This window comes from Callorhinchus milii, unplaced genomic scaffold, assembly GCF_018977255.1.
Source record: "Callorhinchus milii isolate IMCB2004 unplaced genomic scaffold, IMCB_Cmil_1.0 Scaffold10, whole genome shotgun sequence".
Classification (NCBI taxonomy): Eukaryota; Metazoa; Chordata; class Chondrichthyes; order Chimaeriformes; family Callorhinchidae; genus Callorhinchus; species Callorhinchus milii.
Genome location: NW_024704751.1, coordinates 13,815,510 through 13,829,975, shown reverse-complemented (window position 1 = coordinate 13,829,975; position 14,466 = coordinate 13,815,510). Strand labels below are relative to the sequence as shown.

At 51.2% G+C, this 14,466-nt stretch overlaps 2 protein-coding genes across 5 annotated transcripts in view; both read right to left on the bottom strand.

Moving 5' to 3' along the window:
- Nucleotides 1-33: 33 nt before the first annotated feature.
- Nucleotides 34-3,080, bottom strand: LOC103179606 (schlafen-like protein 1). Its single transcript, XM_007894981.1, has 4 exons — nt 2,733-3,080; nt 1,585-2,253; nt 1,057-1,215; nt 34-111 (listed from the first exon to the last, which is right to left on the bottom strand). The coding sequence occupies exons 1-4, from the start codon at nt 3,078-3,080 to the stop codon at nt 34-36; spliced, it is 1,254 nt and encodes a 417-aa protein (XP_007893172.1).
- A 6,164-nt stretch (nt 3,081-9,244) lies between these two features.
- The window catches only part of LOC103179456 (Scm polycomb group protein homolog 1), a 33,017-nt gene continuing 27,795 nt past the window's right edge, over nt 9,245-14,466 (bottom strand). For 3 of the 4 annotated variants that reach the window (XM_042338707.1, XM_042338706.1, XM_007894756.2), the window contains 7 exons: nt 14,260-14,389; nt 13,636-13,836; nt 12,325-12,513; nt 11,807-11,938; nt 11,004-11,204; nt 10,317-10,462; nt 9,245-9,579 (listed from right to left, as the gene is read on the bottom strand). In XM_042338707.1, the coding sequence (XP_042194641.1) occupies nt 9,454-9,579; nt 10,317-10,462; nt 11,004-11,204; nt 11,807-11,938; nt 12,325-12,513; nt 13,636-13,836; nt 14,260-14,389 (1,125 nt within the window). In that variant the 3' untranslated portion in view covers nt 9,245-9,453. The remainder of the gene's footprint in view (nt 9,580-10,316; nt 10,463-11,003; nt 11,205-11,806; nt 11,939-12,324; nt 12,514-13,635; nt 13,837-14,259; nt 14,390-14,466) is intronic. The other variant, XM_042338708.1, reaches the window with a different exon arrangement.

Sequence of the window (14,466 nt, the reverse complement as noted above, 5' to 3'; positions counted from 1 at the left end):
GAGAGGATTTTATGCCAAATCGGAGACCCCATTTTACCTGAAAATTCCCACGTCCTTTCGGAGAACATGTCCGTCCATCACTGGCATTCTTTCTCCCTCTCGACTCTGGTTCTACCAGATACAAAAGGAAACACATTGTTCATACAGTTTGGGAAATACAGTATTCTTTCCGGAGCTGCTAAAGTCCGGTCTCGTGTTGCATTTAAGGGTAGAATTTCATTACAAGGAAACAGCACTCTACAGCGGAAAAGGAACGGAAAGAGAAGCTTACCCTCGCTGCGTCTTGGTGTGATTGGCAGCAGCTGGAAAATATTGTGGCAGGTTAACGCACAGTATATAACAAAATGTACCACAACCGTATAAGCAGCAAGTCCAATGGTTTCGATGCTGTGGCTGGAATCAATTCCCCTGCAATAACCGGAAGTTAAGATAATGTAGGACCTACAGTAGGCTGTTCTGCTAAGCCAGTTCCCCCTCTCTCTCTTTATCAGACCATGGCTGATCTGCAACTTGATTCCCAACTGGGGTAAAATGTTCCACTTGGAAAACTACCCCCATTCCATCTGAAGGTCCTCAGCATTGTTAACCTGTAGCCCATAAGATACAGTGGATCGTTGAAGCACTTTGAGATGCCTCAATGACATATCGCTATATCAAATGCGAGGATTATTATTGCGAAGCTCACCGAAAAACTAACTGACCAACTAATAACTAATTAAGAATCCTGCTAAACACTGAAGCCCTCATAATAAAATCACTCCACTCCCTGTGGACCAGGTCATAATCAGTAGCTCTTAGATACATCGTAAATCACTCTTAAATCACGCCATGATGGACAGGAGCGGGTCAGGACAGCAAAGAGTTTATTGAGGTGTAATTTCCGAGCTGCTCGGATTATGATGATGTTCCCGGTCAAGTCCCAATCCGATGTTCAATGGGAAAACGCGCAGCCAGTGGTGGTTCTTCTCTGCCAGTGTTGTAGTGGGGTTGGTGGTGGGGGAAGGGGGGAGAGGTGGGGGAGCGGGTGAATCACATTACACAGCAGAGATGGGATACTGTCGCTTTCCCTGAGTGTGTGACTTGCATGTCCTGCTGGTTTTGCTGGAGCTCAACGATCGATTGTTGCTTCCGTCGGAGCTTTTCCTGCAGGTACTGCTCCTCTCGCACTAAGTGGTCCATCTTGTCCTGTAACTTCTTGATTTCCGCCGTCCATTTCTGAGAGACGGAGGGAGAGAGAGAGAGAAAAAAACACACACACACACACACACTGTTAAGTGGCTGCTGACTGCGCTGAATCACACCAATTTTTTTTGGGGGGGAGCTGAGGGGTGGTTTGGGGGTGGGATTATTACCCCCAGAATGCGAGCGCTAATCAACTAACAACCGGGTTTCTACTTACTGTTTACTCGGTAAACAGAGGCCTGTGGAGGAAGGAAACTTGCCTTAAGTTTCACCCGGCCGGGGAATCGAACCTGGTTCCTCTCGCTTGCGAGGCGAGATCACTAGCCACTGCGCTACGGGACTCGGGATTGCGTTCCAGCCGCAGAAGGCGAGGACAGTAATCGCGGCGGTTACGGTGATTACCTGCCGACACCATTCCTGGATGGAGCTTCCCGAGAGCGGACCTTGGACGCTTCCATCTCTGCGCACGTAGACTTCCCCCTGGTCTGTCTCGTAGAGGAGAACATCTCCCTCTTTCTTCGGTATCTGAACGGTCAACCTCATCACCTTCAGGAAGAGGCCCGAGTGACCGTCCTTGACGACGGGGAGGAAGTGGATGGAGTAGGAGCCCGGGAAGAGGGGTGGCCTGAAGCCTTTCAGAACTGAATCGGCCATCAGCCTGACCCTGTCCTCGTCCTTGTGAGTGCACTCCACCCCGCACACCGTCCCGTCGTCGTTCACCCCCACAAACAGGCTGCCCCCCTCGCTGTTCAGGAACGCGCACACGTACTTCCTGATGTGGTGCTTCAAGGCGATGTTCATGTACTCCCCTCCGCCCCGCTTGAACTCCACGTTGCGCGTCTCGCTCCCCATCTGCTCCCCGAAAAACAAGCGCTCCTGCCCGGAGATCTCTCCGCCGATGATGGCGCTGTCCGACTTGGTGCTCATCAACGGGGTGGCCATGCGGTCCACCAGCCGGCTCGGCCACAGCGCGAGCCTGGCCCCGAGCAGACTGACCCCCAGCCCCTGTCCCGCCTCCGGTCTCCTCCTCGCGCTCGCGGCTTCGCGTTTGGAACCTGCGGCCGGACTGCACTGGGGGAGCAGCAACAAGTGAGAACACCCTCGTTAATAAGCCACCGACGCCTACTTCAGCGCGTAATTTGAGCAGTTATTCCGCCCGTTCTTAGCCCTTAAGAATAAAATAAACCCCGCGCGCACACAGCGGGATTGAAAGTGCGGTTCACTCCGAGAACCGGTGAGGACTCGATGGGCCGAATGGCCTCTTTCTGCGCCGGGCGTTTCCTGTTCAAGAACTCTTTCGACTGCTCTATCGATCATGTTATGCCATCCCACCCCCCCCAGCTCGGGTGCTAAGCCATTATTTATAGCCATTAATTAATCAATTGGAGATCGTCCAAGAGCTAACAGAATGGCGGAACAGGCTCAAGGGGCTGAACGGCCTACCCTTGTTCCTACATCTCTAAGCGCCCTGGGACGTCCTCCCGACGCGAGAGGCGTGGTAGTTTAATGTGAATTTGTGAGTGCTATTGTCGTTCAATCTCCCCCTTTACCTTATCAGAGGAGTCTTTGGTGTATTCCGAGAAGTCTCGCATATCCTTGGCCACGTTGAGTGTTTTCCCCCTGACCACCAAGTCCTTCATGTTGGCGAGCTCCAGAATGGCAGGGTTCTGGAGCTCATCTAAAATGGCCTGGAATTCGCCCGTTTTCTTCACGCGGATAAACGCGTGGGCCCGTTTGTGCTTCTTGAAGACTTCTATGTCGCGTCTCTGGAGCACGACGCCAACGGCAGCGATCAAGTCCTTCAGCATGTAACACAGCAGCTCCTTGGAGAAGTCGGGATTCAGGTTACCCACAAATATCGACTGACGACCGGAGGTCCTGATGCTGCCCTCGTCCATGGCTTCACCCTGAAAGCATTCTGGTCAGTTTTGGATGGTGGAGACGTGCGCGGTTCTTCCCTTTGTTTCCCTTTGTTTCGGTCCTTTCACACTTTGCCCACCCACCCTGGTCAGTGTCTCCATGTTCCATGGTGGTTCTGTGGTCTTGTCTTGATGAGCATCGTCTTGGAATACTTTTGAAGTCACAAGATCTCTCGTTGGCTTTTCCCCTATGATTTAGGGCAGAGATTCTCCCACCTGGAAGATAAACAGACCGGTTCAGGCCCGAGAACATTTACACAGCGCCGTTCACTTCGGGAGGACGTCCCAAAGCGCTGGACAGTCAAGGACGTGCACCCAAACTGGGGGTCGGGATCAGGATGGGGGGAGGGCAGGGAGGGTGAAGGTAGGAAGGTGGTCGAAGGTTGCGGCCGATGAGGACGGTCTTGAGATGGGCCTTGAAGGAGTCACGGGAAGGGGTGAAGGTACCCTCCTCTTCGAACTCGCCTTCGGCCACCCTCCCACCTTCCCTGGTATGTGAAACCATCTCGCTGAAGGTGAACAACTTAATTAACCAGACTAGTGGCAGCCCCTCGCACCATACCAGGGATGTCCGCCAGATGGCTGCCAGGAGGGGCCATTCACTGCACAGTGTTGGGAAACGAGAGGGAACGGCTTAAGCACAAGGTAACTTAACACTGCACTTAAATGTGAGCAGCCACACAACACAGCAGAGCGGTACAATAAGAGCTGAGCGTGCAATAGCTTTCAGGATGCTTTTGAAACAACATTTAATTTCACGCTCAATGTAGCAGGACAAAATGCAACAGTAATAATAATCCTTGGGTTTGATACGGCGCCTTATCACGTCATTGAGACGTCTCAAAAGCGCTTCACAGGATACACTGTAAAGTGAATCGACTGTGTATTTTGTGGGCGAAACGCGGCAGCCAATTGCGCACAGCAGCGTCCCCGCAAACAGCGGTGGATTGAGTGACCAAATTATTATTGTTGGGACGATTAAAAGCAACTCTAAAACGAGACGACTTTAACCTTAATCCACAAAGAAACAGCCTCGAAACTGAGAAATCCGGTAACCGTACGCTGGGTTTTAAAAGCAGGATAAATAAAAATGGGACAATGTGCGGGTTAGGAACGAGAAACTTGCATGAGAGAAAAAAAGATAAACATGGAAAATTGTGGTCTGAGTTTCTGCGGAGTATTTCAAGACTTTAGACGCCAAATAAAAGCAACAATCCCGAACCGCGTTACGAGGGGTGACTGCAGTTTTCTTCCCCGTTTTCTCACTATTCTCGGAATTCTGGAAATCCACAGCTGCGAGCGTTTGAGAAAAAAAAAAACCAATCAATTTTGCTGAAAACCTCAAACCCAACGGCCTCCTCTTCTCCCGTCTTGATCTTTTGAGTTCAGAAAGAAAATGACGATATTTCTGAATTAAGTTCGAAGTAAGGCGTTATTATTCCACAAATAAATAATAATAATAATAATTTGGTCACTCAATCCACAACTGCTGGGCACTATGTATATTCTGTGACGCGCTTTGAGACATCTCAACGACATGACAAGGCGCTATATCAAATGCAAGGACGATGATGATTATTTCAAAGAAATTTGGGGGTATTTTAAAAAAGAAAGTACCTTTTTTTTAAAAAAAAATTGCGCTGGCGTTTTCACTTCTTGCTGTCCTGGGCCGTTCGTTGTTTTTTTTTCTCTTTCTCTCGAGTCTCAAGTACGAGTAAGTTTACCAAATAAAAATGCTTTGATTTGTGAACTGATGTAACAAAAGGGTAATGATGCAGAGAGAGAATGGGGTAACTTACATCACAACCACGACACGTTTCCTCATCAAGGGCAAGGCATGTTCAGTGCTCAAACAGGGGTTGTTCGAAGCTGGTGACGGTATCAAATCCCTTTTTTTATTCGTATCCCGAAGCGTATAAGTTCCTTTTTTTTTTCTGTTGCTGCAACTCTAAGCATCGTTGCTGCAAAACTCGATCCAGCTTGAACCAGGTGGAGGGAATTCGTTAAAAAGCCGACGGATGGTCGCATTTTCCAATCGTTTTGTTGGTGTTTTTGTTGTAAGATTTAAAAAAATTGCTGCGATTTAATTCTCAAGCGTCGAAAGCCTTTTTTAAAAAGAAAAATCCGATTTCATCTAAAATAAATGGTGCGAAAGTTCCGTCGAATCGACTTGAGAAACTGATACCACGCAACGTTTAAGAACAGCAAATTTGCTTTAAAGTCCAGAATAGTTTGTATCAATTCCTATTATTATTTCTCTCCCTCCCTCTCCGAATCTCTTGAATCTGAATCTTAAAAAAAGCCCACACACGTTGAAATAAAAAAAGAATCCCACTTACTTTCTGCTGCATCATTCCTGGTTCAAATAAAACTTCAAACAATTGACAAGTGGTAAAAGAGACAGAGATAGAGAGAGAGAGAGATGTGTGGGAACCTTGTTAAACACGTGTGTAACTGATTAAATGCCACCAATTAAAACGAACTGCCACCCGTTCAAGCCACTTGTACGATTTCAAATCGACGACGACAACAATAACACACTTTGTAGAAATGTTCGAAAATAGTTCAAATGTGCTCTGTGGCTTCTCGTTTCTGCACACGACAATTGCGCTCGTAAGAGCCGGAGACGCGGAGCAGACAAGTTATTCTCATTTGTGTCCCAAATTGAGACCAGGTTAAAACTGTGTGTGTGTCTCTCTCTCTCTCTCTCTCTCTCTCAAAGAAATTACAAACGCCAACCTCTAGAAGTTTGGAAAACTTAATACAATCGGTTTAATAATCAATCAAACTGTTATTTTTTTTCATGTCACGAACACGTTGCATGCAACTGTGCAACACTCGAGCTGAAAAATAGCCCCCCCATTCCACCCGCCCCACCAATAATGGGGGTGTGTGGACCAAAGAATACTTTTCACCAAACCAATAACCTTTTGAAGACTGACAGCCCCACCGATACCTTCCCTATCTCCTCCCCTCCAAACCCCCAGTGGGAACTCGAGCTCATTTTGACACTGAGGTTCCAGTGCAGTTCCGGGGAGGGGGGGGGGAGGGAAGGGGTGGAATTGTTGTTAAACCCCGAGGTCCCTTTTGCACATTATTCTCATCGACGTCACAAGATATTTTATGTTTCAGCCGAGTTCCTCGTCTGCACCGGTTCAGGTGGACCTTTAAAGGTTCGGTGGCGGTGCCTCTCGAGAAGCGAGTGGAATCTCTCTCTCTTCCCCCCTCCCACCCCCCCCACCCCCCCAGGCTCCGCCAATGTTAAGCAGTCCGAGACACTACCCGAAAGTGGGTTCACACCCCAATACGAGAAAGTTTTGGGACCATCTCCTGCCCAACGAGCCAAAGTGTTGGGCCTCCTGACGGGGAAGGGAGTTGAATTAAGCATCGAAGCGTGTGGCGTGTGTGTGTGTGTGGGGGGGGGAGGGGGAGGGGAGGGGTTGGAGAAACATTCCCTTTGAATGCAAAAACAGAACACGTATCCCTGAGACAGTTCAAATGACAGGAACAGGAGGAGGCCATTCAGCACATCGAGCCTGTTCCGCCAGTTTTTATTTTTTTTTATCGTTGCCAATCCTTGAATCCCAATTCCTCGCCTTTGCTCCGCAACTCTCAACACTCTCATTTCCCAGGTGTCTGTCCGTCCGCGATTAGTGATGAGGGGGAGGGGGTGGGTGGTCGAAGAAACAGGTCGGGAGGAGTTAGGAACTTCACAGACTTTATAATTTCAACAGTTCTGTAAGAGCAAACTAACGTGGATGTTTAAATATACAGTAAACTCCTGATAACTCGAACCCTCACCCCGCGCCTCTCCCCTCGCCCGCACACTCTTAACTTGTCACCAGTGCTTACAGGATGGTCAAACTGACCCCCACCACCGCCTCCTCCCTCCGTAACCCGTAAATGTTATGTTGTTTCTGGAAGGGAAACACAAAAATCTTGCTTACGTGGGCCCACGGATGTTTCTCCGATCAATAGGGCAGCCGAAAGGTTGGACTCGCCAGAGCTCAGTCTCCCGTCCGCATTTACTTATGTGTTTATACACAAGCCTAACCCGCCTGTTAACTTGTCGCTGAGCCCATTTCCCTTGGAACGATGAGTGATCAGGAATTTACCGTATTTTCAAATCGGCGTTCCCGTCTCCGTCACTCGCTTTAACATCAAATTCTCGTACAGAGTAGAACCGACTCCCTTCTCTTTGACCGAGCCTTCAGCTCCCCTCTCGACTCTCTTCCCCCTCCTCGCTCCCTCCCTTCCCTCCCCTCACCCTGACCATTTCCCCCCTCCTCGCTCCCTCCCTTCCCTCACCCTGACCATTTCCCCCCAATGCTCGGGTCATGGCCCAACTGTGCAGCGCCTTGGGACGTCCTCCTGACGTGAAAGGCGCTTTATAAATGGAATCTTGTTGTTGTTGTTGTTGTTATCAACTCAACCCACTCCGAGGCGTGGGGGGGGCGGGAGGGAGACTTCCTCACTCCCTTCCCCACGAGATGCAGCTCCGAGTTTCTGGAACGTCTTTTTTTGGGGGGGGGGGGGGGAGTCAACCGGCTCTTTTAACGCTCCTCGGTAATAGTAAATAAAAATATATATATTTTTTTTTACTAGACGCATGCTGTATAAAACATACCATCAAACAGGGAAACTATGAAATGTTAAAATCGACGGTCGGTCACAGAAAAGATTGGGTATTTCCGCAGGCAGCTTAGCCGCTCGCAATAACATATATCCCCATCGCCCAGAATGACTACATCCGCAAAGTCCTCTCCCATCTTGTCGTCGGCAACATAAATTAGCTCAACCAGGGCATCGCTCAACCCGACCACACGCTCGGGTCTGTGTTAAACGGAAGCAGCGACTCACACCGAGTGAGATTGTGTGAAGTCGTAACCGTTTTTTGGGTGGTGGTGGGGTGGGGTGGGGAGGGGGAAGACAAGTGCTACATTAGTGAATTCAGGTGCAGGATTTGCTTCGGACTCCAAAAATTCCGATTCCGACGACTCGCTCGGTCAGAGGAGAGCAAAACCAGTTCCCCCCCCCCAAAAAAAACAAACAAAAAAAAAACACGTCCACAATTGAACGGAAACAGAAAACAAGATTGTGTAATGCGCTGTAGGATAGAAGGAGACTGTCCCCCTTTCTCCCCCGCCGCCCCCTTCCCCCTCCACCGTGACGCCAAGGAAGCCACGCCGAAACCAGACGCGGGGAAATTTCCGTGTGTCTGCGGCGGGGAACGTGTGCGCGCACTGGTTGGGACGCTTTCGAGCACGGCGACGGGGTTGGCTGACCCAGAGAAAATATATATATATATATTTAAAGCTTCCGTCGTTTCAAAACAAACAAGAAAGCAAAATGCCCGGGATCAATTCTTCTTCTCAGAAACGATCGTCATTTATATACGTTTAAATATATAATTAGAAAAAAAAAACTTTCGCTTGCTGTTAAATCTTTTTTTCCGACCGCTTTGGAGTGCAATACAGTAGTGGGGGGGGGGGGGGGTATGGGAAACGGAAGGACTCACTCCCCTTTTTCTCCCCCCCCCCACCCTCACCCTCACCCTTTCCCCCTCTCTTTCTCCAGGATTCAAAAGCATCAAATGGGATCGTTGTGTGGGATAGGGTGTCGGGAGGAGGGAAGAGTGGGGGGCTGTGGGGGGGTATGTGCGTGTGTGCGTGTGGAGGGGGGTGTGGGGGGGAGGAGGAGAAAAAGAGGGTCAGTCACAAATTGGCACATTGTGTTCCTCTCTCGGGACAGAGTTGAGGATTGCAGGAAAGTCCAAGGAAATTGAAACGAGAGGATTACAAACAAAATAGAGCTACATTGCTACATAACAGCATTTCTTTTTCCGGGGGGCGGGGGGGGGGGGCAGTATCAATAAAATATTTCACTCCCGCTGCATAACAGGGGAGTTCTCTCTCTCTTTCTCTCTCTCTCTCTCTTTTTGCTCCGCTCTTCCCCTCTCCCCCACCCGTCTCCCCTTCCAGTTTGGGAAACGCAGGGGAGCAAAGTCTCGTAGCGAGCGTCGGAAACTAGTAGCCGGCCCAAACCAATCCACGGCGGTGGTGGTGGTGGTGGTGGTGGGGTGGGGGGGTGGCGGTCGTTGTCCACCAGTCTTAACGGGAAGGCGTGGCAGAGAGGTCACTGGCGATTGACCCGTTGAGAAAAAAATCCGGTTCAACTGCTGACTCTTGACGGGTCCCACCTTGGGAAGCAAAGGGGCAGAACTGGACCAAATTGCCCTTCGAGCCACCGTCCTCCTCGCCTGGAGCTGTCTGGCCAGCTCCCTGTTCTGGCGTTATATATATATTTTTTTTGGAATTTGGTTGAAAGTCTCGCTTTCCGCCCAGGTCCCGGGTTAGTATTTTCCCTGCTTGAGTCTGTCGATGTGGTAGCAGATCTTCAAGGCTGGTCCCAGCTTCAGGCCCATGTACTTCATCATCATGTCGCTCCGTAATAACAGCAGAGCTTTGCCGTCGATCTCCTGTGGCGCAGAGCACAAAGCCAACAGCATTAGCCAACAACCACCAGCGCCTTTCACTTTGGGAGATCGTTCCAAGGTTCTGGCCTAGTCAAGAATTTGCACCCGAGGCTGGGGGTTTGCAGTCCAGATGGGTGGAGGTGGGAGGAAGCCCGAAGGAAAGGGGAAGTACTTGAGATGGACCTTGAAGGAGACAAGGGAGGGAGCGAGGCAGAGAGGATCTGGGAATGGAGTTCCATAAGATAGGGGCAGAAAGGATGAATGCCCGATCGCTGATGATGGAGCAGGCCATTGACCGTCAAGCGGAGGGAGCGGGCTGGTTGGTAAGGTTTTAGTAGGTAGGTAGGGTGGAGCGAGACAAGTGGGCGGCTTTAAAGGTGAGGAAGAGGATCTCTTGAACAAGTCCTCTGGAGGGGATGGGGAGCCAGTGAAGCCGGGCGAGGATGAGGGGTGAGATTTAAGATAAATGCACCAAATGACTTTTTCAAGATTCCCTGCTGTACAGCGGTCCTCTCTCACCCAAACTATCAAAAACTGGCGGGGGGGGGGGGGGTCGGAGTTGGAGGTGGCATTCTAGCATCTCATCCCTAGACCACAGACACAAGTTGGACGGGTGGAGCTGAAGGACCGAGGCTCGCTCCTGCCTGAGGCTGTCTACCGAACGGCAGGAGAGCTCAGTGGGTAGTGACCCAGAGGAGGAATCTGGGCTGATTGTCTCAGGCCCCGGCGCAGGCACTCACGTGCTTCCGGAAGAGGTCCGCGTGAGGTCCCAGAGACTGGGGGTCTGCGTCCCTCACAAACTGCATCACGTCCTCCACGGTCCAGGTGGAGGGGTCTCTGCCGATCGAACGAGGGGGGTCCCGCGAGGCCATATAGCGATCCGAACCTGGCGAGACAAGCAGCATTCCTCACACTCCCTCCCGAGCCTCGCAGCAGATTGCTTGCTCGCTCCCGCCTCCAAAGAAAACTATCATCGCTGCTGCGCTGAGGGGGAGCCCGAGAGACCGAACCCTTCGTACCTCGCTTCCCTGATCGTCACAAAGAATTGGGACCACGCCTCAATGCGCTTCACAGGCCACACCGTAAAGTGAAACGGGAAGTTTCAATTCCTTGGGATACAATGGGGAAGAGCTGCGGATTCGGGAACGTTAAGAAAACAGGTGGGTACAGGAGGAGGCCATTCAGCCCATCGAGTCTGTTCCACCAGGTTTAGATCGTGGCCGATCCTTTTCTCCGTGCAACTCAACTCAACTCTACCACCCCCATGTTAAAGGCTATGGGGTAAGAGCGGAGGGCTGGTTGGGGGCGGGGGTTGGGGCTGAGACTCGTTGGTAGCTCTTTCAAAGAGGCACGGAATGGGCACGATGGGCCGAATGGCCTCCTTCTGTGCTGCGGGTCTCTCTGACGGGCAGACGGGCTTTCCTCACCTCCGGAGCTGAGCCTCCTCAAGGTCACTGGCTTGTTCTGGGTTAGGCTGGTCGAGTGGTGGAGGGGCCGGTACACACGGAACTCCCTGGAGTTGCGGCGGGTGGGGCTGGACGAGTTGACGGAGTTGAGGGCGGAGTCCATGGGGTTGAGCCGGTGCTCGGGGGGGCGGGGAAATCCATCGTCCAGGACAAAGGTCTCGGCTGCAAGAAACAAGAGATGTCAGTGCAGCCTTTCGCTGTAATGGTAATAATAATAATAATAATCCTTGCATTTGGTACAGCGCCTGATCACATCATCGAGACGTCTCAAAGCTCTTCACAGGATACACTGTGAAGTGAATTGACTGTATACTTTGTGGGTGAAACGCGGCATTGACTGCGCACTTTTTTAATTATAATTTGGGGACGTGAAGAAATGCGAGGGTTATCCGTAACTGTATTTATTATTAATTTATGTTGTTTGGCTAGCCCGGAGTTCGCCTACCAAACACACAGTCACTACACTTCACGGTGCATCCTGCGCGGTGCTTTGAGACGTCCTCCCGAGGATTATTATTGGTATGAGTGAGAAGTATCAAATGAGAATGAACAATAAAAACCTCGCATGTGGTATAGCGCCTCATCACGTCGTTCAGACGTCTCAAAGCCGATGTATTGGATTGACCGTACATTTTGTGGACGAAACGCGGCAGCCAATTGCGCGCAGTCGTGTCCCCACGAACAGCCGCGGGTTGAGTGACCCTATTATTATTTCAGATGGAGAAACGCCAGGTGAGAAGTGAAAGGATCTGTAAACAACTCACCTTTCGACGGGTGCCAGTCAGTTTTGGAGAGTTTGGGCGAGAGAGGAGCGCCGTACAGCGGGGAGTCTTGCAAAAATCGTTTGGTGCCTTTAACGGAGCCTTGAACACTTCCCTCCACGGAGTCGGTCTTACCTGTGGGGAGACGAGGAGCTGCTTTTACCGAACCATTTTAAGCTCCTTCCTCAACCTCGAAAGAGGAAGAAATGCTTTTCCCTTTGGGGAGTTGGGCTTCTCTCAGATCTTCCAACCTCACTTGTCTAAGGTCCCACCCTCACATCTCCTCTAACAGGAAGCAATCTGCCAATCGACTAACCACCGGGTTCCTACTCACTGATGGGCAAACAGAGGCGTGTGGGAGTAAGGAAACTTGCTTAAGGTTTCGCCCTGAACCTGGGGATCGAACCTCTCGCTTGCGAAGCGAGTGCTGCAACCAATAAGATACAGGACCTGCCCTCCAGCCACCGCCCCCCCCCACCCCCGGCCCTCTCCCCCCACCCCCAAGATGACTTGACCTGTACCTGGTTTGAAGCGGTCGATTTCATACTCGGGGGCGATGTGATTGGCCGCGGAGCCCTGGCTGAACGGTTGGCTCCCGAACAGGATGTCGCAGCGCAGACTGTGGCAGAGCTTCTCCAGGAAGCGCAGGGCATACACCACGCTATTCACCGCCGGCAGGTTCAGCGTGTGCTGCTCCCGGTCAAACGTGGCTGCGAGGGTGGGGAGCAAAGGGAAAGGAAGGAAGATAAAACACGCGTGGAATCTTACAGCACGGAAGGAGGCCATTCGGCCCATCGTGCCTGGGGTGCAGTGTATTAGGGGAGCGGAAATCTGGAACTCTCTGCCCCAAAAGGCCGTGGATACTGAATCCATTCAAGATTTCAAGACTAAGGTGAATGACAGATGTTTGTTAGGTCGGGGTATCAAGGGATATGGGGCAAAGGCGGGTAATTGGAGTTGAGGTGCAGATCAGCCACGATCTTATACCATGGCAGAACAGGCTCAAGGGGCTGAATGGCCTCCTCCTATTCCTATGTTTCGACTCTTTGAAAGAGCCATCCAAATAGACCCACTCCCCTGCTCTCCGCCACATCCCTGCAACGTACCTATCCAATTCCCTTTAGAAAGCTCCTATCGAATCTGCTTCCACGACCCTTTCAGGCAGTGGGTTCTAGACTCACAAACGCACTTATTTTTTTTTGGTGTCGGAGTGGGGGGGGGAGGAGATGCATTCTGATTACCAAATTCTGGACAGTATTAGGCGCAGTCTTATCATCAATATAATATTAATAATAATAAATCCTTTGCATCTGCAACACGCATTATTTTAAAAAAAATAAGCCCACAAAACAATCAGTCAATTCACTTCAGAGTACATTCGATGCAGCGCTTTGAGACGTCTGAACGACATGATAAGGCGCGAGATAACAGCCCTCGCCACGCAAGCGAGAGGTCCTGGGTTCGATTCCCGGACGGGGCGAAACTTTAGGTAAATTTCCTTACACCTCTGTTTACCTCGCAGTGAGGAGGAACCCGGTTGTTAGTCAATTGGCGGATTGCTTTTCCGGGAATAATAACCCCTTCCGAAGAAGAAAAAAAACATGCAAACAGCGGTGATTTAGTCACTCAATCCACGACCGTTTCTGGGGACTCAGCCGTGCGCAATTGGCTGCCGCGTTTCGCCCTCGAAACGTGCGGTCGGCTTACATTACAGTGTATCCTGTGAAGCGCTTGGAGACGTCTCGAGGACGCGATGAGGCGCTGTATCAAATGCAAGAATTATTATTATTATTATTATTATTATTAAAAGCAACACGTCTCTAGCCGGTTACCTGATATGACCTCTCCGCCGTGGCCCTGTTTGAGGAAGGCAAAGACCATTTTCTGGTTGTAGGCACAGTCGATGCAGGCCTGCACAGCTTGCTGCAGGACTGCGGAGGCTCGGGCTGGCCCGAAGTGGTCAGGGAGCTGCTGCAGCTTTTTCTTGTCGAGGTGTGGGCCCGTGATGCCGTTCTTGTTCAAGTAAACGCAGACTTGGGAGCAAAAGGTGGGGATGATCGGGTGAGGTTTTGCGACTGTCGTTCCCCAGAAAATCGCCGTCAACCCCCAGCCCCAACCCTAGCCATGACCCCAACCCAGCCACTACCCCCAGCCCCAACCACACAACGCCCCAATCGCATCACCAAACACAACCCCAACCCTAACCCCAACCCCAACCCCAATCACACGGCCATAAACCCAGCCCCAACCACCATATCTCATGCTAAGTACGGCACCTCCGACAATGCAATGCTCCCCCCACTGGAGGGGCATCCTGGACTATTAAGTTAGAAGTCCCCGAAGCGGTGGGGCTTGAACCCACAACCTCCTGCCCCAGAGACGAAAGTTGCCGGTGGTTTTGAGTGGACAAACCGCTAGCCCGGCCTGAGTGGAGCTGCCCCTGGGCTGTGGCCTACCTGTTGGGGACTGCATGATGGCCGTGCTGGGGATTGTGGCAGCGTCCTGTGGGACGGTGCTGGTGTCGGGCTCTGGTGTGCTGGAGGTGGGAGAGCTGGGGACGGGGTTATGCAGAGCTCGGGGTTTCCGCTAAAGAAACAACGTTGGGGTCAATACAACAAACAACAACAGCCTTTCACGTGGGAGGACGTCCCACACTACAGTCT

Coding starts and splice junctions, on each gene's coding strand:
- LOC103179606 (XM_007894981.1), bottom strand. CDS start 3,080: ATGGACGAGGGCAGCATCAGGACCTCCGGTCGTCAGTCGATATTTGTG. Junction 2,254..2,732: donor CCAAAGACTCCTCTGATAAG/GTAAAGGGGGAG, acceptor CTGCTCCCCCAG/TGCAGTCCGGCCGCAGGTTC. Junction 112..1,056: donor CACACTCAGGGAAAGCGACA/GTATCCCATCTC, acceptor TGTATCTGGTAG/AACCAGAGTCGAGAGGGAGA.